At 35.6% G+C, this 25,059-nt stretch overlaps 1 protein-coding gene across 2 annotated transcripts in view; it reads right to left on the bottom strand.

Annotated features, from left to right (window-relative positions):
• Positions 1-25,059, bottom strand: part of LOC139740857 (uncharacterized) — a 130,077-nt gene that overhangs the window by 70,431 nt on the left and 34,587 nt on the right. The window contains exons 1-2 of one of the 2 annotated variants that reach the window (XM_071651438.1): positions 23,308-23,604; positions 22,722-22,778 (exon numbers count right to left, since the gene is read on the bottom strand). In XM_071651438.1, coding sequence (XP_071507539.1) covers positions 22,722-22,778; positions 23,308-23,363 — 113 coding nt within the window. In that variant the 5' untranslated portion in view covers positions 23,364-23,604. Of the gene's footprint in view, positions 1-22,721; positions 22,779-23,307; positions 23,605-25,059 lie in introns of those variants that run through there. The other variant, XM_071651437.1, reaches the window with a different exon arrangement.

Raw genomic sequence — 25,059 nt, 5'->3', positions numbered from 1 at the left:
AATACAATTCATGAATATATAATTTTCTTCCAAACACACTTTTTTTTTCACAGCATTTCCAAACGTGGCACAAACACAGTGAGAAATGCAGCTTGTCGCTGAAGTTGATGATTTCTTTTTTCTCACGGGAGCAGAAAAGCCCCTATTGTGTGACATGATTTCAATAGAGGTGTTGTCTGATGTCAGTATGAACAATTCACAAGGACACACACACAAAAAATGCCCCCAGAGAGAAAAACCATGCTAAAGACCCTGTCCATATCGGCCTACTGTCTATAATGGCCACTTTTTCTGTCTCCCTTGGGTGGTCACTATAGACAGGTTTGACTGTAGGCCTACATACGTAGAGGCATCATTCCAGGATGAAAAACCCTGGCTAGTTACTTGCCATCAAAGTTCAAATTGTAGAGTAAATATTTTGTATAACCTTTTTGATTTTCCTTTTTATTATCTGGAGATGAACAACAAAATCTAATCAATATATGAAATCATGAAATTGTCTATCCTTTCTTGTGAACCAATCCTTTTTTTTGTGACTGCACCCTTTTGGGAAAAAATTGTTATAGTCATAGCCATTAACCAAAATCAAAGAGTGCAAATCTATTATTACTGAAGTTAAACCAAGCAGTTCATTGTTAAATATTGAAACATGAACTCCTCAAACCCAAGGGTAGTTACAACAGTGCAACATGCACGACGTTGTGAATACATATGAGTGTGTCCTGCAGCTCCAATAATCACAAACTCGATTCTGAGCATTATATGTTTTTAAAATTGGTTTAGAACTATCAGCTGGTAAAACTTGGTACTTCAATAGAATGGGGCTGCTCTTCAATCAGATATGCAGACGGCCGTGTGTATTTCAGTGATTGCTTGGGTTTGTGCCACGTGTACAGCTAGCTGCACTGCACAGAGCAATTGGTAATCTGCTGTAAGATAACACATGCAGTGTAGAACATATTTACGCTTTTTGCTGCACACTTTTTGCATTCTCATGCATTAGCGAAAAAATTAAGAGAGCACACGTAACTCACCTCAGTGCTTGTGATTGGCTACATTTCTAAACCCATTTTGCAAAAGGTACTAACGTGAGTGTGGATGCACTGTATGCCAATGACAACTAAGCTCTTATCAAATGATGGGTGCATTGTGAAATTGTACACGAAGTGCATGTACACAGTACAAAAAGGACTGAGCCATGTACACTCAGAAAGACAATCGAGCCAATAAAATACTATTTTATTGAATACAAATTCACATCAACACAGAATAAAAATAAATATGAAAAGCCTGCATATCAAAATACTAACAGACAGGAAAGGGGGACTGGGGAATAAACAGATAGCTAGCTCTGTGACTGATGAATAGGGTAAAGATTAGGCGCTCACTCAGCTGTTTGGAGTATGTGGTGCTAACATACACACATGATCACACTAGCAGCCACCCAGTGTGCAATATTCAAAGCTTGATAATAATACGGGCATTTTTATTGAAAGAAAACAATATTGAATATGAGCCGGTGTAGCCCGGGGGCACCCTCTGCTCAGCCATGCTGCCATTATTACATGTTATGCGGGCCTACACCAATTCAGGGCCATGTCAAAAAATTAAAGCCTAATTTAGCCCTGTGAGAAACAACCATCGAAGAAGACAGCCTCTTGTCTAGACGCACAAAGCTGCATATGATTCTAATTTTTTGCTCATTAAGCTTTCGAAGGGAGATTCTCAAGACAGAAAGAGGAAAACAGACATGGTTACACTGCTTCCTATGATGAAGCGAGAAGAATTCACCTCTAAACTGGTCTTGAATATGCTGAATAACATTTTACTAGTAATAATCAAAGACACACACAAGCAGCAAATGTTGGTAGCACTGACTCACAATGTTTGGTAGCATCAGTGTATATGTTGCTTGCTGCCAAAGATATTGCATGCATATTAAATCAATACTTTTTCATCACAAACAATTCTTGGACAGTGATCCCTTTGCTCCTAGCAAACCCACTTTGGCCCTTCACAATACGAAATAGAAAAAACATTACGTTGGTGATCATGCAGGCTAGCTATATAGATAAGCACAAGAAAGTTGCCAGTAAGACAATGTAGGAAAAAGACAAAGTGGGTCACATGACAAAATGTTCCCGACCTTTGACCCTTTGTCAGGCTGGATTATTTGCCATGGCGGCGCAGGGTTTGATGGGATCAGGGCTGCTGCGGTGAACTTTTAACCTGAATGTAGTCCACTAAAACCAGCTCTTCCCCAGGCAACACACATTTTAAGGCTGCGCTTACAAAGTCATGGAACTCACATGTTTCGTACCACCAGACTACACACTAAAATCTCCTATAATGTGTTGCACCCTTCCTAGTACCCTAGGACCATGATGGGTCTCAAAGTCCTTTGGCTTCGCAAACAATGAAAACAAAAGCAACCTATAAGTATATGAATATGAACCTGAGTATGGCCTATCAAAGTAAGATTGTGCTACTGAATGTTCATGATGTACACACAGACATCCAAATGAAGATATCTTTTATTGCATTTTGTTTGAAGTATAGAGATAACTCTGTTTATACCACAGAAGAGCACAGAAGACCTGATGCCTACGTGCTCTGAGCCATAATGAAAACACTTAATGAGCAAGCAGTAAATCAGTCTTCAAATCCTTATCTGTAACAAGGATGATTTTGGGTCATGGTTTGGACATTTCACCCACATTTCATTATCACCACTTTTGATTACTCCCTGATAAAGAGTTGAAACTAAGATGAGGTCATGTTAAGGATAAATATAATACTGTTTTGAGTTAGTTAATTTCTTTTAATGTCATAACAGCGAACATTTTTCAAACTGACATTCTATGGCATTATCTTAATAATACAGAATGATAGTAAATATGATAATATTAATAATGATGAATACAGCACTTAAAATGTGCCATTAAATCTAGTGACCTATTAGAAAAGGATATCAATATCAAAATTGAAGTTACAATGATTTCATAAATAAGACAATAGTACAATAGCGCATAATAGTGACTTAAATTTTTTATACGATATTTTCATTCAACAAATCCTACTCAGTGAAAAATATAGGACTTTTTTTTATCTTCCTCACCTTTCTCAATAAGGCTGCTAGTCATAACAATTTACATCTTACAAGCAATTCTTGTACGTAAATTCCTAATGGTTCACATATTAATTCTCTTATTTGTTGCATTTGAAAGTTTTACACTTTTAATTCTTGATATGTTCATGATTTGATAGTAATAATATGAACAACGTAGAGTGCTCGCGACCAAAATGTTTCTAAGCACTTTACAATTAACTAAAGAAACAAACATACAAATCAACCATAATTACACAATATTGTTCTTCAAACTGCAACTACTTACTTACTTGTAAAATATTGAATATGGGATGAAATAAAATTAAAATTTTTTGCTTACAACAGTATCCTCGTATTTGTTTTCAGTTTATATGTTTATAATATACTGCACAATTTTGTGTTACACAAAACTATTGTCAGATAAGATATTTAGATACTCTGGGAAAAATGAGAAACACCAAAAAAAAAAATATGATCTCAAATTCAATGTCAATATGGAAAACTTTACCACAGCAGAGTATGAATAAACAAGGGTGATCACTGGAGTAACTATTCCTTTTTGATTGAAAAGATTTAAACACCGGCAACTTTTGGTGGTGCTCCTCTGTGTGTTAAGGTGACAGTCAAACCATGACAATCCGCATGAAAAATATTTTTGAAGTTGAAATGATCACGAAGTAGATGAGGAAACATAGGTTGGAGTGAGATTGCATAACAGATTATGAATATCTGCTGTCCTTATTCATGAGGCCTTCAGACTTACTGATTTCAAAGTTTGTTAGTTAAGATATTTGTCTGTACTTTCTTGGGTACAGAGAAATAATCGCTCAATACCCTCATGAAGCAGGATATTAGTTTTGAATAATTTGATTTGACATTGTAAACACTTTTATTTGTAATATTGTGTCAGAAAAGGAATTTACTAGAAATGTTTTGTGTCAGTCAATGGAGAAATTTGATTTAATGACATCATACATTGTTTTTGTAAGCTACATACTGTACATTCATGCATACAGTTTATGTTTTGTGTTGAATGCTTATTTGTTATTTTGAATGTAATGTGCCAAATAAGTTTTTGTGATAATGTGATTTTAAAATGGACAAGATTTATTGTGAAACGCAAAGGGAACATTGATTTGTTATATTGTTAAATGCACTATAGAAGCTTAAAGGACAAATCCACCTTCATATACATGTGGATTGAGTGAATGCAACAATATTAGTAAAACACATCAGTGAAAGTTTGGGGAAAATCGGACAATCCGTTCAAAAGCTATGAATTTTTAAAATATCTGCGCAGTCACTGCTGGATGAGAGAAGACTACTACAGTGTATGATGTCATGTGTGTACAATGATATAAAGAAAATAAAAAGAGAATTTCACTAAACTTCACTTTTTGGATAACGTGCACATGCATTCCTTCGACTTGTTACTGACATATGTTAAGGGTAATATTATTCCCCCTGCCTTGTGAAAGAGAGAAGTCAAGTGTTCTGTTTTTTATGCGAGAAAAGTGAAAATATGTTGAATTTTCTTTATTCTTGCTTTATATCGTTGTACACATGTGGCATCACAAGCTATACTAGTCTTCTCATCCAGCCTTGAGTGAGCAGAAAATTCAAAAATTAATTACTTTTGAACGGATTGTCTGATTTTGCTCAAACTCTCACTGATGTGTTCTACTAATATTGCTGCATTCACTCAACCCACATGTCTATGAAGGTGAACTTGTCCTTTAATCATTAATCGATTACATTGTATGTATGTGGCTGTGACTATTACTGTATGATGAAAACTTTAGTTCTATATCATTGTAATTTCATGGGTTTTTTTATGGAATGTCTGTCATTTTCTTACTTTTTTCTAGTAGAGCAAAGTTGAACATGAATTGGAATTGCATATAATTCCATTCAAATGAAATAGAACAGCAGCTGTACAAGAAGTTAAAACAGCCTCATGATATTCATGGAGTATATCATTAATCAATGATTGTATTGAGGACTATTATGATTGGTATATCACAGTCTTAACTCATATCCTATAATAGATCAGACCTTTGGGTAACTGTAGCATACTCTCAAACAGTCTGTAGTGACCATGAAGTTTTGTTTCATTCATCATATGCAATTGTTGTGATCAACTCTTGTAGGAAGGGGCGTAAAATGGATAAATCCTTAATCCCCCCCCCCCCCATCACAATGGTTTACAAAGTTCTGCTCAATTAACATACACTTCATGTCTTTCAATCTCATGGGTGTGTGTGGGGAGGGGAAAGGGGGAGCTAGGGCAGAGGGGGGGGGGGGTAAAACTTTGGAGAGGGGTAGGGGAAGGGTCATGACTACAGTTTTTTATCACAACTAAAGTGTCTACCCTTTAGCCTTATGGTGTTATACAAAGCTGTATGGTAACTTGACAATCTGCACAGTAAAACAAATTCCCTGTCTGCTGAAAGCAAACTGTTTGAGAAAGAGGAAAGAAATAATTTATCTCTCAGAGTTCCACTGGTGTTCTCCCCTAGCTGTTCCAGGAACTGGTGTGAAGACTCCTTACAGAAAAAATAAACAGCCATCAGCTACTGAAACCAGCCATACAAGCAACTCTGAAGGCACTGCCATTGCTTGACAATGATTAATCGCCTATTGTGAAACCTAGACACAACACACACAGGGCTAGACAAAGCCTTAGCCCTATCACCAGTCTACTACCATGACAACTGGTCCTTAAACTTGGAACCATTCACAGACTGTCTGCTTTTCCAGACCCGATATGACAGTTACATTCCAAGGAATAGACAGTGCAATGTGAAAACATTCTAATCAGCTGAAATTACTTCCATTCCAGGGTCTCCCTTTGTCAGTTCTATTGTCACTCTTTGACGATAAAACTTTTTGCAAGGGTCTCTGAAAATCATTGAGGTCTATTTATGGTACAACAAACCTCAATGCTCTAGACAGGGAGACTAGGTCAATATGACTGTAATAAGTAGGCCACAGATCTGGTTGGCCTTAAATGAACTCTGGGCATCATTTGGTTTGATGGATGTCTGCATGGCCAGCACAGACAAGACTATCCAAGCAGCAAAATACCTAGTTAAGCCTTTCATAGCCACTGCATGGAGACACCACTGGTTTATTGCATGTATTTGAGTTACTGGTGGCAAAGGAAGGGTTAACCAGCCCAGTCTGGTCCCTCTGGTCAAGAGATGTGACGCTTCCTCCTGCAAGAATGGAATGTGCTGGTGAATAAAACGGGAATACCCTATAGGTCTAGAAGAGAAGATTACCTGAATAATACAGATGGTTTTTAGTTTGTTTGATTTCAGCAAACTAGAACTCTACAGCTCACATGAACATATTTTGAAAACAGCATTTCTCAAAATATTTTTGTACAAGTTGAAGCACACTGAAATGGCACCAGTCCAACACAACAAATAGTGCAGAGTGGTACAAAGTAATCAGATATATACAACTTACTGGCACTTTTCTATCACTGCGTTCAGGCTTTAATTTGTCCATAGAAATATTGCCCTTTATTTGGCTTTAAAAGTATTTGAACTTATTTTCACTAGAACAGGACAAAATCATACAAAGATATATTTGCTAATAAATTTCAACATCCATTTTGCTAATCATATGATATGTTGCTTTCAATTCAAACATTCATGACTTCTCAAGACATCTTTCAAACATTGATATCGCACACTCAAACTGCTTACCAAAATTTAGTTTATTTCAGAGGATACATGCTGTATTTTAAGCATTGACAAACTATCACAAGCCATTGACCAAGTGTTTCTAGGAGCCATATTATGATTAAATGCATTCTGTCATACTCTAGATTGAGATTTGTAATGGAGGCGTAGTTCAGATGGGTGATCAACAAAACCAGGTCATCATTGCGATGGGTCGCCAACGAAACGGAGCAATTGCATTGGTAGTTAAGCCTGTCTTAACCATAGACAACCTAATTGTACATCATGTCAATGGCATATGGTTATGATGGGACGAAGAGAGTTAATGTGGGTGGAGAGATTACGTTGATGAGATGAGTAGTTATTGCTGATGGAACTCATCAATTCTGATTCGACATTCATCCATTTATTGGAATATATATATAAAGATATTCTTTAAAAGCAAAAGAACCATAAGAATAATAGGTATGTGGAAAAAGTAAAGAACATTCACATCTAGTGCATGGTTTAACCCGTTGAAGACTAGTCACCAGTGTACTTAGGCAGTTGTCTATGGGAAATGCATGCTACAGCAAAAATCAGCTTGTCCTCTATGGGTTTAAAAGCAGTCCAAAATCACATTTCATCACCAGAAATTTATATGATACTGCTGTATTCAAATGCTCAGTAATAGGTATAGAATACATGTCTTACAGCAAATTTGATATCACAGAAATGCTTAAAATCCACCTCTACGTTGGTTACTTTTTTTAATACAGTAGCGTCATTATCAAGCAATAAATAAAATACAAAGTCCTGTCTGAAATATATTTGTCCTACCTCAATACTTTCCATCTGATTAAAAATAAAAGAATATAGAATATAGAACACCTAGAGCTACTGTGTTGTAGTTTTGATTGATAGCTTAAAGACAATTTGAATTTTACTCAAACTACACTTGAAATCTCTGTTGTGTATCCTCTTTTCCAGTCCCTTATAATGGAAAAGAAATGAAAAAAAGGGACAATATGCCACACAGGGAAGTATGTTCAAATTCAGCCTAACTTTGGCAATAAAAAGGACAAATCATTTCTTCAATGAGTACTTTTTGCTCTTATTATGTGGAAAAATGTAATTTCATGTATGTGTCATGCAAATAGTTTGCTCTTGTGACTTTTTGCTGCGGGACTATTTTATTCCAAAACAAAGGAAAATATGCTTGAAAAAATGCATGATGTTTGCAAATTGGATCTCATTGCCACTGTGGAGAGTTAATATAGTTTAGAAGAAAGTTTTGATGAAATGAACAGAAACATAAATAGATTTATGATAAGAATCAAATGAAGAAATGTCAAGGAATAATATAAAAAGATATTGATATTGGGAGCTTTGACAGTAATAGCTGCTTTTGCCGTCACTCTAGCCATTTAGCCAGATAGGAATGATGACTTGATTGGCTCATCCGTCATGATTCCACCTCCAGACTGTGAAGAGAGCCTTGAGATGTCCTATCTGCCAGGTTTAGCCAATTGTCGTCTGCTCGTTACAGTGCGGCTTCACTTCTTGTCACCCAAGGATTATGAGATCACTTGGCATGGTGCGATGTGTAAAACAAAACACCAAAGTCTCCTACGAAAGGTGAATGAAACTTACACACATGCAACACTAGCAGCTGTTGGCAGTTTATAACATGGATCATGCAACATTAATGATTATTGATGGATAAGGCAACATGACAGTTCAACAGTGCCTATCATTCAATTCTTCTCCACAGTTCATGGACTAAAGTGAGTAATTTCATTAATGCCATGGTCTGTTATTTGCAAATGGTGAGAAAGGGTTATAGATCCAAAAGCCAACCTTCATATACGGCACCCTTCCTGCATGCATTTTCCTGATGTAACCTCACATATCTCTACATGACAATTTATCTGTCACAATGTTTCTGTATGTATGTGTATAAGAATCACATTTCTATCAAAGAAAAGTAACATTTTGTGAATGTGTTTTCGACATTTTCCAACTTTGATTTCATCAGATGGTCATTCACTATCAGTACATAGACATGACTTGGGCTGAGGATTTTTGCAACATCCCCCACCCCACCCACCCCCCCCCCCAAACTTACCAATAAAGTTGAAAATGACAAAGATCACAAAAATAATGAAATTTGACCAATATATCACATTTTCTAGAGATCAATGTTCCCCACCTTTTGAATGTCAATGTGCAAGCTGCTACTGTACTCTTTATAAAAAATATATATATTTTTTAATTTTGAGTTTGAAGCATGTCATGACTGTGAAAAACAATGCTATTTATATCAAACAAAAAGTGCAATGACTCATGAAGAATGTCAAGTTGTTTGAGATGACATGTCAACTTTCAAAGCCACATAATGCCAAAAAAGAATGCCTGTTTCCTCAAACTTAGTGTCAAAGGATACCTGTGTCACGAGATTTCTTCTAATAATCAGGATTTCATGTCTGGTTCCTATAGGACTGGATTAAATCCAGCCCCGACCCCCTTCCCTTCTCCATTTTTGTCTTGTCGTCAAGAACATGTTTAGATGCACAATGGGTATTCTTTAGAAAATGAAAAAAGTACATCCATTTATTTTGAATATTCCTTGGACAATGTGCTATACACTTGGTATACTTTCAAAATTGTAAATGTTTTCATGAACCAATGATATTTGTGGTAACTACATATGCAAATTAAAGCTAATGACCTCACAAGTATCCCATCAACATGCACAGAAGTCTTTACTAAAACTTCTTTTCTTTTTGACATTAAATACAATAATAATATTAATAATAATAATAATAATAATAGTAAAAATAATGATAATAATAACAGTAACAATAATGATAATAATAATAATAATAATAATAGTAAAAATAATGATAATAATAACAGTAACAATAATGATAATAATAATAATAATAATAATAATAATAATAATAATAATAATAATAATAATAATAATAATAATAATAATAATATGTTGTACAGGCTTCACATGAAATCTTTTATTTACTTTCCAAATATGACCCATAGGTAAAATGGGTTGTTGAATTATTATTCCAAACATGATTTGTTCATCTCTCTCTGTACCAGCTATTGAAAAATTTTAGAATTGCATAACTCTTAAATTCAATGTCACATTTTGATGAAACTTCTTCCATTCTGGAATTGTACTTTTTAACCTTTAGTCTTCTTACAAAGACATTGGTTCAAGATTGCTATGGGGAATATAAGTTTTATGATTAACAGATACAGCTTTAATGAACAGCTTATCCTACACTGATTACAATATAGAGCATTGTCATAGCCAATGAGTCAGAGTGTTTTTTGTATGTTCCTAGACAGGGATTTGCACCTTGATCTGATACAGCAATGTCTTACAACCAGGTGTCATGTGCCTGTAAAGCTGTTAATGATTAGCTAGCAATTTTGAAGATCTGATTATTGCCACATTGTTGAAACATGTCAAAGTCACATCATCCATTTTTAAAATCTCAGTCCTTTTTCATGTTCATGTATAAAGTCCATCAGTCCACTCCAGAAGGAGCTCATACAGACATTAATGTTGATTTAGTCTGTCATTTACTTTGAGCAATATGTAAACAACTCAATGATACAGATACCAACTCCTTTCTATCAACCCATAAAAACATAAACATATAAGCCTCACTTACAAGGACTTGTATGTATGAAGTTACATTTTACTATACATGTTTATTACAAATATATATCAATTAAATCAAGTATCAAGCAGCACACATACAAAAGGTTACGATGTAGGGAAATATTTCCCCTCAACTGTTTTTTTTTTCCTCAGTAATTTGGAACCAAGATTTGTTAGAGGGGAGAGCTGCATAATTTGAGGGTAGGAATAGTGATCTAGCCATGTCCCTCCACGACTGAAATACAAGCTGCCTAGAGTGGGCGGGGACCAGTGCTGTCTTACACTGCCTGGAGCTGGGTAATATTTCTCCAGCTTTTTCAGGGAAATCACCCTTTTCTGATATGTAATATGATCATGGGAAGATTCAATCAAAAGACAGGGCAGCTTCATACTTGTTTAATAATAGATTAAGCACTTGCAATCTTTTGACCTTTTTTTTTGTGTTCTGTCACTGGCATTAGACATTTTTTTCCTTCACATGGTTAGTATGAAGAGTATAATTCCAAAGACAATCAGCATATATATAACTGATGGTATTGTCTGCTTTGTGAATATGGATAAATATTAAGCATAATTTCTATCAGAAATATTTTAATGGAATAGCAAATGATTCATACATGATTTGTTAGATAGGAAGCCTAGAGAAACTAACAGTGGAGAGAGTGTATGATGGCACTTTGATATTCAAGTGGTATCTGAAGTCTGTATCTGTCTTGCTGTATATGTGATTAATTCCAGGCAGTTGTGTACAAACAACTGAAAAGAGATTTGGGTCAACAGCCAAATAAACATTTGCTGGGAGATGCTCACATCAGTAAATACAGCTTGTCACTCGCTGCCATGAACCTTTGATTCTTTAAAGGAAAAGAGTCCCTTCACACTTCTCTGGTCACATACCAACCATATCACACAGACAGACAGTATCCCACAGTAAAAGCATGATTGATAATTACACCGAGGAGAGAATGCAGGGATAGGCATAGAAGTCTCAAAGTGGCATAAGGCATAATCTTTCTCTTCCACTCCCTCACTTGACTCCTCTCCTCATTAAGATTAGAATCCCAAGATGAGTCACAAGCGACGATCTCATCTTCAATGGCCGAGGATCCACCAGACATTTATGGCTAATGTAAATTAAGAGGGTAATTCCCTGTCATAGACATGACAATTTCTGCTGTGTATGAGAACGCTCCTCCTCATACTCTCCCTGACTGACAAGTCAGTCATTCTGTTCAAGAATCCTTCAAAACCAAACAATTTGTTCTGGAGACATTATCCTCGAATCCTACCCCCCCCCCCCCCCCACTACCACTACCACTACCACCACCACCATCACCATCATCATCCAATGAGATGATCATGTAAATTTGCACATCCCAGAAAAAGAGAGTTTATGTTTGTTTGTTTGTTTGGCAATGAAACCATGTCCTCAAATTTCAGCATTTATTCTATTAAAATGTTAATATCTGTTGGATTATATGTCATTTAATTACAGTTGACTTAAAAGGGAATGATACAGAAAAATCTATGTGGATTGACTGAATGCAGCAATATTAGGATAATACATCACTGAAGTTTGAAGAAAATCAGACAATCCATTCAAAAGTTATGAAGATTTAAAATTTTGATGCTGCCATGGCTGGATGAGAAGACCACAACAGTTTGTGATGGTTCTGAAAGATGGCAATATATTTAAAAAAATGTCAAGAGAATTCCAGAAAGTTTTGATTTGTATGAAAAGTACACATTTCCTCAACTTGTTAATGACATAATATGTCATGAACATAATCATGTTCAGTGATATATTACTTCCCATGCTTTCTGAAAGATGTAATAAGTCAAGTACTCTTTAATTATGCTAGAAAAATTAAAACCATGTCAAAATCTCTCTACATTTTCTTTATGTTGGCCTGCAGTGACATCATGAACAAGTGTAGTCTTCTCATACAGCAATGGCAGCACCATAACTTTTACAAATTCATAACTTTTGAGTGGATTATCCTATTTTCCTCAAACTTAACTGATGTGTGAACTACTAATTTGATTTGATTTGATTTGATTTGATTTATTTCTGCATTTCTCACAGAGTATAAACAATATAACTATTTTCCATTATATATACACATTATATCCAACACAAAATGAATATAAATATAGTCATAATGTACCAATAATGAAATATTGTATAGGTGAATCATAATCATACAAAAACAATTGGAAAATCATTGATTATTCAATAGAGTTAATGCATACAAAATGCAGGAGACCATCATCCTAAGTTAAAGCTTGAGTTTGATGGCGGCCTTTGGAAAAGCATATGGCTTATACTACTTTACAAATCATTTAATATATATCAAATTGTGTAACCAAATAGTGTAGCTACAAAATGCATAATTTCGCTGCACTGACGGTATCCACATATATTTGGGTGAGCTATCATTCCTCCTTAACATTCTCAATGTATAACAGAGATTAAAGCATGGGTTGTGTAATCAAATACCAAAAAAAAATATATTTTGGACAGTAATTACTGAAACATGTGATTAGATTACTGAATCCAAATCTACTGCTCAACAAAATGAATGTTCATATATATATATATATATATATATATATATATATATATATATATATAAACTAGTTTTTCACGTTTCCAAAATCACCAAGCATGTCATCATAAATATTACTTTTAAAAGAAAACAGACATAAAACAAGACATTGCCTGTTCACAAGTGCAAAAGGCTTTAACTCTACTGTAACATGTCAATTACACCCTTCTGCCTCTCAACTGGTATAAATCGTATACTACAGTGAAAAAAAAATATCATTAACTGGGGTTAGGATTTTGGAAAGGAAACATTACTCTAAAACTTGACAATTGATCCAAGCTTTGAAATTAATTTCTTTCATAAGTAAACCCTCATTTTGCCTTATTCTAAGATTCTATCAGGACAAATGAAGGCAAAAGCACTCTTAGCTTGTATACCCAGCTGATCAACGTGAACCCATACTTTTGTTTTGTAGCTAATTTTTTTGCATGTTTTTAGAAAAAAAATTATGTTAGCTAATTAGACATGACTAAGGATGCTACAAAGAATGTCAATAGTTGCCATCTTGGTTTCAAAAAGTGGTATCTTTTAAGTTTTCTTTCATTTCAACTTAGACATTCCTTTTTCCTTTTTTACCAATATTCTCTGTCCTAGACAAAACAGGAAAATAAAAGTCACTTGTCATACTGAAACTACGTCAAAACAAATCTTAATGGCATGAAAACCTCAACCTAACCTACACTCTGTAAGAAAAAAAGAGAAAAAAAAGAGGAAAACTCAAACAGAGACAGTGCATAGTGTTGAGTTCAATTTGAAGTTACTGTGGAGGTGGAGCAATTGAGATTACAAGTTAATCTAGGGGTCTCACCAGAGACATTATGCTGGGCGATACAGACACTGCTAGTCACACATGACTACCCAGAGATATCTTGAAGTCAAAGCCATTTTCAAATCCAGACAGATCTTGCAAGTTTGCCACATATGGGGTCAGCTAGATTGACACTTGCCCCAGTCACAAATCATTTCTGGTGCTGAAACACCAGAAAAACCACTTCATCTCACGATTGAAACGTCAGGCCAGGGACCCAGGGTTCGTTAATCCGCCTTTCGCTACCCCCGTAGTGTAAGACCCTAGTGGCAGTGGGTCCTCGGTATCGTGGGAGCGAGGGCGGTTCAGTTTCGCTGGCCTCCCCCTTGTATGCAGGCGGTTTTATGCAGGGAAGCCCAGATGCAGCTCAGTGAGGGGAGAGAAAGATATCAACTGGGCCTTTGAGGAGTATATTTGTCCGAGGTGCATGAAATCAGCCACATGGCACATAGGTCATAGATATAGGACACATGACAATGGACATGGATACTGTTTAAAGATATCACATGACTTAATGTTCTACTTGACATGGTTCAAAATTGACTGCCAATACCTATCTACTTGAAACATTTAACTCCATGGTTATCAGCAAGTTTTTGCAAAAGAAATGGTGAGAAGAAAAAAAAATCATGTACCTAAGAAAATACCATTGTGAGAAAACAAATTTTCCCCAACTCTATATATAGTTGATTTAAGCATATGTATTTTGTTAGTAATATACCAATAAGATTTAATCAAAAGTTTAATGACTTTAGCTCTATTGAAAACATAATGAAGATATGTGTGGAGAATAAAGTGAGGGCAAGAGAAAGAGATGGATTTAAGGACCAAACAGATTGGTGTTAACCCATTGAAGACTAGCATGACTAGTCTGGGGTATACTCAGGCAGGCGTCTATGGGAAATGCACATTAGAGCAAAATCAGCTTATCCTCAACTGCTTAAAGAGGGTATCCAACTCATCATCAAGTAAGAAGTTTGCTTGCTGACTACAGAGTCATATCAAACAAACATAATAGTGTAGAAAATTAATGTGTGCCATGTTTTATATAAGTATGGTCCAAGCATCTTTCTGGAATAACAATAAATAATGAATAATGAATAAACGCATGCTAATATTTTTCCACGAAATGTGCAAATTCCTTTCAGATTTGACATACCATGACACTTATCCAATATACATAGCTCTTTCTATTTTGTTTTATGTCTGATGATAATGATAAAATCTAAATTCCATATCAAAATAAGTACATTTTGCACTGCAGCTACAGCAGACTTGAAACTGATCAGGGAGTGTGACGACATGTCATATAAATGCCTAAATATATCCATGTGATATGTCACAGGTTTTGATAATGAATGTAGCAATACAGCTTTCCAGGTTTCACAAACAGATTGATTCCTTGTGGTCAATATTTGGTTATTTTCTTGCCAAACATTATTCAAACATAGTTGGGAATTACAAGTCTTCTCTTTGAATGTTATCCTCTTAAGTAAACTTCCCACAGTGTGGGAGGAAACATATCTGTAGTGAGTGCCACTGCAGTACCAACTGGTACATCACACTGAAAAAAAATCCCAGCTCCAACATTGAAATATGTAACAAGTGTTGACTAAAGTCCAGTTGACTTGTCTGTCACAATGAAAAAAAAAATCAGATAAGCTATATATAGTAAATTCAGCAAAGTGGAAGACAGTTTTTTAGGGTTTGCTCACTCATACTTCAGGACACTTGATTATGATACATTTCACCCTCAAACAATTTAAGATAATTTACTTCCAGGTGGCAACAAATAGGGGCATCTTTACATTCAATCTGATAAAAAAATTCTACTCATAGCTTGAGAAGACTAACATCTTAAACACTTAAAACCTTAAATTATAAAAAGTCTGATAAAACATCAAAGAGACATTTTGTTTTGACAGTGGTGGCCAAATAATTCTGTTTTCTGTGAGATTAGCAGTGAGAGAAGCTTTACAGAACAGAAGAGGCTTTCAAACATTTTTTTTTTAATTGCTGCATTCAACATAATTATGAATTTCCTGTATCAAGACAGGAAGCAGTATACCGTCATCTACTCATACACATTCCAAATTTGTATCATACAGACCACTTCAGTCTAAAGAGTGAAAATCTGAGTTAGAAAATTCAGAGAAATTCATTATCATACACCATACAGGTGAATTGTGTACTGATTTATTATGGAAAAAAAAAAGATAAAAAGAGAACACTTGCAATTTAGTACAAGAGTATTCATAATGGAACAGAAACTTATCCTTAGTGTTTCTCTTCCCAATTAGCTGTGGACCAAAACCTAAATTTTATTTCCTCTCATTAACCCATCCATATCAAACATGGCCAAAAAAAGAGAAAAGATACATACATTTGCTTTCCTTAAAGGAATGGCATAGTTTTGGTTTAGATGGGGCTTCAGATTTTAATTATTTTGTGAGATATTGAGAAATCACTTATGAAATACAAAAGAGCATACAATTTTAAGAGGAATTCAAAGTTTATTTGATTACAAAAAAAGATCAGTTTTGAAATGGCTGAACCAAAAACATAATTAAAGTTGGGCCCAACTTTTCTTGGAACCACTTTGTTTTTGGATAAGTATCTCATCCTTTTCAAAACTAATTTTTATCAAATGAACATTTACTTTCTTGTAGAATGACATGCTCTTTTTTTCATAAGTGGTTTCTCATCATCTCACACAAAAGTTTAAAATAGGAAGCCCCACCTCGACCAGAACTATACCTACCATCCCTTAGACTTTCATCTTCTTATCCTACATGTAGTCTGTCCGACCAAATAAACATCTGACACCAGTCCAGTGTCTGAAGTCACATTAACTCGTTAAGGAATTTGGTGTGACCTGTTAAAGTCTATAAACGTTCTACACAAATTGTTACAACCCTAAAAACAGGCTCACACTGGTACACATGGGTTCAGTGAAAATTGCTTCTCAAATCTTCAGCCTGCACAAATTTCTGTTCTGTCAACAAAATCAGATAACTACATGGAATGCTACCTTTTTTATGAGAATACAACAGAAACAAATCCTATGTAAATCATTTAGATGTCATATTTATACTGATATTACAATGGCTAATATCTTTATTGTGTATAATGAAAAGATATTATGTGAAAATACTAATACAGACAACAAGGCCAGGGATGTACCAAGCTTTTATTATAATCAAAGAAGTTATACATGTCAAGAGGTGTGCTGGTCCAATTGATGATAGACCAGAAATAACAGATAACTATCCAGCATGAAAATTATACTTATAATATTTCTCCTTAGTGGAATGAGGTCCAAAACTAGCACAAGTGTTGTTTTTCTTTCATTTCCCTTTGTGACTGCTGAGTACCCTTTAAAAGGTCCGTGCTTCAGTACTTGTGAAAACTTACTTCAATGACAACATAGATTGTAATACATCACTGGATAGCACCTCTTTTTATTTTGTGGTATCATACCCTGATATCAAAACAGATCTCTTTCATCATTTCCTTTCTGCTGCATTGGGTTTTGTATATAATTATTTATAGGCTTTTCAAGCCTTATCTGTGTTTATCTAGGCTGAATTATCACTATATCACTGCCTCCTACACACATTTAGCTATCAAAGGATTTCTATTCCGGAATGGGTGCTCAGACATAAACTCCTCGCTCAATTAACTTTTTTAATTAATCTTATAGAATCTTAGACAAAGAACTACATCAAACCTTTTCTCATTTGTACATGTTACATGTTGAATAAATAAAAACACACCCCTTCTGATGTGTGCATGCTGGATTACTTTTAACAGCTAACCTTGTGGTTGCTGTTTTGAATGTCAATGATCATACCACATCACAACAAATTTTTCAAGAAGTATGGAATGTGCCTCTCTCATGAGGGATATGTATTATAGGTATTCACAAATCCAGTTGATTTTTCAAAATTAGATACTTGACTCTCAGAAATTAGATACTTACAACTGAGTTCATACACATGAAATATGATTCATTTGAACATTTTCATAACAGGATCATTTACATATTTTGAAATTAAGGATATCCACTATATCATGCATAATAAATCTTGAACTGATTAAAAACTGAAAGAAATTGACATTTTGTGTCTCCTATATATGATTCTTACTGTGTGTTTGTTTGTTTGTTTGTTTGTTTGTTTGTTTGTTTGTTTGTTTGTTGTTTTTTTTTTTTTGGGGGGGGGGTGTAGAATTCAAGCTGAGCCAGGGAAAGAACTGTTTTGATATCTTATACCACAAATCTTTATCATCGATGATTTTATGAGATAAGTATACTGATGTTCACATTAGCTTTTCCTACCCTGTAGTGGTGACTTTGTGACTGAAATGCAGACATGTGCTGCTCCATACTGATGAAGAATGTTGATACTCGTTGCATAAGTAAGAAAGCTGTTAAGCCCATAGCACATAACACAGTGTGTTGTTGCTTGGGTATCCTGCAACCCCTCTACTTTACATTGACTTGTGTGCCAACAGGAAACTTGAAGAATTAGGTCATGGAATACCCAATCTGCTTCCTCCCATACTCATTCCCTGAGTCATGTACCTAAAATACCTGGTCTGCTGGAATTACTGGGAAACAATGCTCCACCATGCTCACAACATTGTTTTTAAGGCACATTCTTTCCCCTTTTCTGAGACTCTAGAATCTAAAGCAAACATCATCAAATTATGACAACCATTGCCATTAACTAATGATGATAGTTACCATGCTGAGTTTTTTAGCCCTGGGGAAAGATCAAAGATATGAAAATGGAAGTACATTACAGTCTCTTCTGTAGTAAGTTATTGTAACACACCTGCATGTAAAGTGTCCCTCGTATAGGACATAAAATGGAGGTCCCGTGTGTATGAGAGAGTATAACTCATGCGCGTAAAAGATCCCGCTTCATTCATTCATCGCAAAGAGCAGGGGTTTAACCCGGTAAAGTGGTCCCACCTCACATCCAACTGGACCCCATGGAAGACCAGCTTAACGTAGCTGAATATGGGCTATCCAGCTATCTCTCAGATGGAAAATGAACAAACAAACAAACAAACAAACAAATCTTCTTCTCAAATGAACTATACCTTCACTGAAATGGATAGTAAGGAAAGAATAGGCATCTTCATACATGTCTTCAATTTGATATCAAGCCCCATTTTTTTCCTCTTCTGCATGTCAGTATGTGCAAGCTTTTACATATCTTACATTGCAGTTAGGTTCGTAGACTCTTTCTTTATGAAGACCCTTTTTCTTTCTACGGCAGATCTGAAATGAACTGAAAATGACAAAAATTCAGGTTTGTGATTTAGTTGTTTCTTTGATAAGCAAAAGTATCTATGCTTTGATAAATCATCCTTTTGACATTATCATACAAAGTGCTTAATTACTGCATGTAAAATTCCATAGTCTAAATCTTATTTAACTCTTCCAGCATATATAATATCTTTTAACAATGCCAAAGATATGTAATTTTGCAACCAGAGAATCAGTTTCTAGTTCTGTCCAAGCTACCATTCAGCATTATTTCTACATCTTGCTTGCTATTCACCTTATGTGTGTCACTTTTATGTTCACCCAATAGAAGGATTTGTTGAGGAATAATCATAAAAGTCTGTGCAAATGAGATGCTGAGATGAAAACTGCAGAAAGGAAGACTAAAAAAGGAGCAAAAGCACTGAAGAAAACAACTGCAAATAATGTATGCGACTTTTCATTCACATGGTTGTCTCACATTGAACTAAAAAAAAAAGGACCAGTGTAGATATTTATGACGTATATGACAAAAGGAAACATGCCATGTGTACAATACAGTAGATGTCTCAGCACTGCAAACTGCAGACAGACGTAGAGCCTACACTGTGAATATGTCATGTTGCACAGAATGCTGTCGAGAGCACATAGGTCACAGAACAGTGACCTCGTGAAACTGACTTGAATCAGACTACTGGTATCAACAAATTTCTCGGCGCTTACCCCGGAAGAGAAGACATCTTGGATGTCAGAGGGGCGTGTGCAATGGATTCGACGCAAGTCGCTCCAAGCATATAATATAGTATTTTTGCCACAGACCTGATTTGATTGAGAGACTGTTGAAATACATAAGCTTGGCTTACATTGTTATCCGACACATTGAGAGATTCTCACAACTTTTTTGGATACATTGGAAAATTTTTTAACAAATCAAAGGAAGACAAATCAAACCATCATGGAACTTTCAAAACTCTGGGCAAACTAATACACCATACCATATAGGCTGCAATTTTTTCTGATAACACCAGGCCTATAACTTTGCCCATATTCCATTATTTCTGAAAAGTACTGAACCAGTAAATATGCAGCATGGCACAGCAGTCATTTGAAAGTGATGTGAGAGACACCCAAGGTACTTAAGAAAACAAACTCTGAAGAAATGCATAGCTTGTTATCTCTACCTCACTAAATCATGTTATGAAAGTAGCTTTGCATTAGACTGGAAATAAAAATGCCCCAGTAAAATTGAAAAGAACAGCTACCACAGTATTTTTATGTTTAATATATCATTTTATATCTTTTTCATCATACCAGTATTTACACTCATCTGACACTTTCCTGGATATATTTCCTTTGGTAGTCACTATAATAGGTTAAGTATTAGATTAGGTTTAGCATCAATTTATGACCATGAAGTTTCACATTAGTATGATTATTATTATCATTATTGCTCCTATATAGTGCATAATACCTTTGGCAAGGTCTCTATGCACTTTAAAGGGGAAAAAGATAAACAGGACAAGATATTTACAGAAACAATAAAATACTGCATAAATCATCATCTAACAATCATTTTAAGCTTTTAAAAACATTTTGAACTTATTGATGGAACTTGCATGTTTTATATCGCTTGGGATGCTGTTCCAGAGTTCTGGAGCAGCATGCCTGAAACTACGTTTACCATAGTAGTTTGTTGAAATGGAGGGTATCATTAATCCATAGTGCACGGAATTAATGAAGAAAATGATTTGATCTTATGAATATGTGCATTTATCTTATGTTTATCCATGGAAAATATCAAATGTGGATAGAAACCAGAGAAATGCTGAATGATGAGCTACAGTAAAGTGAATAGGCAAATAAATCATGAGTATAATGACCTGTTTCAGAGAGCACTTGTTAAATGAAGTCACAAACCTACCAAGTGGTACATATAGACATATTCACATCCTAATATAATGCTAAAAACATACATAAATATAACACAAATAATATTGACGAAATGTTATATTTTTGCAATGCTTAGGGTGTGAGAATTGATACTTCTTCATCCACATTGAAAACAGTAGGACTTCAATCCACATTGAAAACAGTAGGATCTCAGCAAACATTTCTTGGAAATATTCCGATGATATCACTTTCAATATCTTACAGCCATGATACTAGTTAACATCTATGTTTGATTGTTGAGTGCACATGACACAGAAAAAAAAAAACCCAACTATGATACCACTGTTTTCTAAGATATATTACATCATGCAAAATGATACAAAACAACTTAAAAACTCAATAATAAACCACATGGCAAAGTATTCAGGTTGAGTGATACTTCAACAATCACCATCTTTAAGAATATAAGTTTCTGATAAATGCTTATCAGTATGTTTATTAATGATGGGGTTATACTTTGATAAAGATAAATATAGAATTTGGTTAAAATTTGTTTCATTTTGTGAGGCAGCTTGTGAAAAGTGATGTGATTGACAGCAGTCAAACAGAGCTCTGTCTTATTGTGCTCTTCTTGACAAACCTGCCTTATGTGGCAAACTAAGATGGTGGAGCTTTAATCTGTCAGAAAACCATCAATGGTTTTGACAATATTTCTGTTGCAAAACTCACTTGGCACTTCTAAGATCCATTCACTTCTCCCATCCCCCCCCCCAAAAAAAAAAAACACTCAAACTCAAAATGCACTCATTGATAGATGAACATTAATGAATTTAAACATTCCTTGGTTCAAATAGTTCAGTCTACTTTGAAGATTGGTGGGAAAGTGTAACTATACAGGTAGAGGAAGATTTTGCATTATTTCAATCTTATCTGCCCCTTTCTTTAGAATTATTCTGTATAACTGCAACTATATAACAACTTCATGACAACATTAACATAAAGTCAGCCTGTAAAATATCTGCAAGCCTCATACTTTGATAAAGCTAGAAAGAATTAATAGACTTTACAGAGGTATTTCATAATTTTTCTTTCCTCTCTCTTCCCTTTCTCTCTCTCTCTCTCTCTATATATATAGATGTATATGAATTATTATATATACATATATATGAAATATATTACTCAAAAATCATAAAAATAAGAAAAACAAATAATTGGTTTAATTTCATACTTTTGCACATGAGATCTGTAATCATTATACAACAATTCTAATCAAAATGGAAGTAGTAGAAGTAGTGAAAAAGAGTTGGTTGTTGCTATGATACCTGGAGTTATTTCAAAGTTCTTTATTTTACTTATTTTCACATGAATGGGGTTAGGGCCTTCAACGAATTTGTACTGAAGAGGTAAAGGAGACAGTTTGGTGACAAGGAATGAAATCCAGAGACGTGCGCGTCGGGTTCATAGCAGTACATCTCAAGACGCTGACAAGTAGCAGAAATCAAGGCTGCCTTTTTCACATTTCAGCTGATTTGAAGAGGCTGCTAATATCAATTTTGAGTAGTTTGTTACACTGTGGACTGTGCATACTGTCTTATGACACGATACAAAATGAAGGCAATGAAAACTGAATCACAAATTTCGGTGAATATTTTGGTGTTTCTCACTCACCTCGCATTCTTCTCACTCCACGACTCGATGTCGTACCCGGGATCAGCTTGAGAAATGCTGCAAAGTGAATGAGAAAAACGCAAGACAGGAAGGTTAGTGACAAGGACGTGTTTTAGTGCTTTTGTGAAGGCATATGAAGTGGGTCTATGATGATGAGCCTCTTCTAACGAGACAGCCGCCTGGGAATAGGGGTTTGTATTTACAGGCACGTATGAAAACATTTTCAGGGGACATAGTACGCGAAGACGCGACCCGAGTACGTGTCGAAATCTCGTGTCGCATGCGGATGATTAGCCAGGGCGACCGCCCGCGCCGTTGTCTACCTGTGGCCCGTTCTTTCCAGCCACTGCTAAAATCACTGCGACGTTTGATCACGTACGAAATGAGATGTCTTCGGTTGAGGAGTAGAGTGGGGGAGGGAGAGAGACGGAGAAAGGAAATTATGAATGGGATGGTTTGGAGGTAGGTGTATGGTCATGCACATTCGATATTACACAGCTTGCACGTGTCGGCTAGATGCAGACGACACAATTACGTGCACGAATGCTAGATTTTAGAATGTGGATACGGGACTTGGCAGCCGTACCTTGCCGGCGCCACGGGGTGAAGTAGGGTGAAATTCAACAGCGAGTGCGTAGTCATCGGGGCTCTCTCTCGCCTTTCCTCGTCCAACAAAAATTGTTTTGATTACGGTTGCCGGCTCGAATCGGTGAAGAAGGCGTGTTGGACATTCTGTTGTCGGATGCAAAAAGGATAACGAGGCCAGTGCTTACGATCGCCGATGGTATCGGGGCTCGCAAACTCCTTGGTATATCTCTGCGAGCCCGCCAACCTAAACGTCAGATGTCAAAGCGCAGAATATATTCCCGATTGCCCGTATACCGTTGTAGCACCGTAGTATGTGCACATGTGTATTGTTATCAATATATTGCGCTACGTTGGTCTGCTGGGCAACATTGAACACATGCATCCATGTGTCGCATACGTTTAGATTTGAACGTGACGTCACGCACCAGACCATGCCTTCGCGTGACCTTAACCGTGACCCGACGCACAGAAATTCGGATGGTTTGACAGGGTCCCAGTCTACATTCTCATCATCCATGTTATTTAGCTGTAACATAACTTCCATGTCCGCTCACATGCACGAAATAAGCATGTTGGGGCTCTACATCATACTGGTAGTGGTGCATGGTGCACATAATCACAATCTGCGTGGAATCTCGGTCAATGTCATCACCGTAAGGTGAACACACAGAACAGAAGGTAGACGAGACAGATTTTAAGACTGCCATGGGGAATTATTTTAAAGATAGTGATTAGCTGGATGTCATCGCAGAAATTGTCTGCAGTGGAGTCGTCATTGGTTCAATTTACTGCATATAATACATGAAGGGGGGTAAATAAAACAAAAATATGTACAGTAATATAGAAAATAAGGTCAACCAGAGATGGCTCAAAATTAGATATTTTTTACAGGACACAAATTCTATAGAAATGTTTGCTGTAAATATACTTGAAAACGCTATGTATAGACAATGTATCAATACATAAATCAGTCATTTCACACAGGACAAGCAGGTTGTATGATTCGTTGTTTTATTTATGTGTAACAGATTTGAACCATGTGTGAAAGATACAAGAGAGTTCGGTTTAGAAGAATGAAATGCATGAGGGGAAAAGTGAGAGAAATCAGAGAAAACTAAAAAAAAAGATAAAGAGTATGAAGCGGAAGAAGAAGAAGAGAAGGAGAACGGAGTGATGCAGAGAAGGAAAAAATGAGAAAGAAAACTAAGTATATGACAATGACAGCACAACATATGATTTGTTGGGGATTTCCCCTAGAATTGCTGTACAGTATACTCATGTACATAGTCGTAAGAGTTGAAAAACAAGGCATAGGGGAGATCTAACAGCACTGATATTTTGTTTTGCTTTGTTTTTTATTATGTTGATTGAAGAAACAAATCCTGCAAAATGACATGTCTATAAGGGTTTCATGGTTGAGCAAGATGCTTACATCATGTAGAAAGTTGGAACAATTTCATTAAAAAAAAATATCACGGTGAAACTTCATTTCATTTGTCTGTTACACAGCTTTTTACATCGCAGTGGCCTTTAGACCCGTATTACATGCATAAAGTTTCACAATTTTTGTGTACTCTGATATCAATCATGACTCAAGAGCTATCTAGATATGTGGTGAAAAGACCGACAATTGGCTCCTTATATTAGCTGTGAAGCTTAACACACTCGACAACTTCCATGTTTTATAGAATGTCTATAATTTTAAAACTCTACTATAACAGAGCTTTCTAATTTCTTGCATCTCGCTTCT

Source organism: Diadema antillarum, unplaced genomic scaffold (genome assembly GCF_040938485.1).
Source record: "Diadema antillarum isolate AM-2024a unplaced genomic scaffold, OU_Dant_1.0 seq00000889_RagTag, whole genome shotgun sequence".
NCBI lineage: Eukaryota > Metazoa > Echinodermata > Echinoidea > Diadematoida > Diadematidae > Diadema > Diadema antillarum.
The sequence above is the reverse complement of the archived record's forward strand: the minus strand, read 5'-3'. Positions and strand labels throughout refer to the sequence as shown.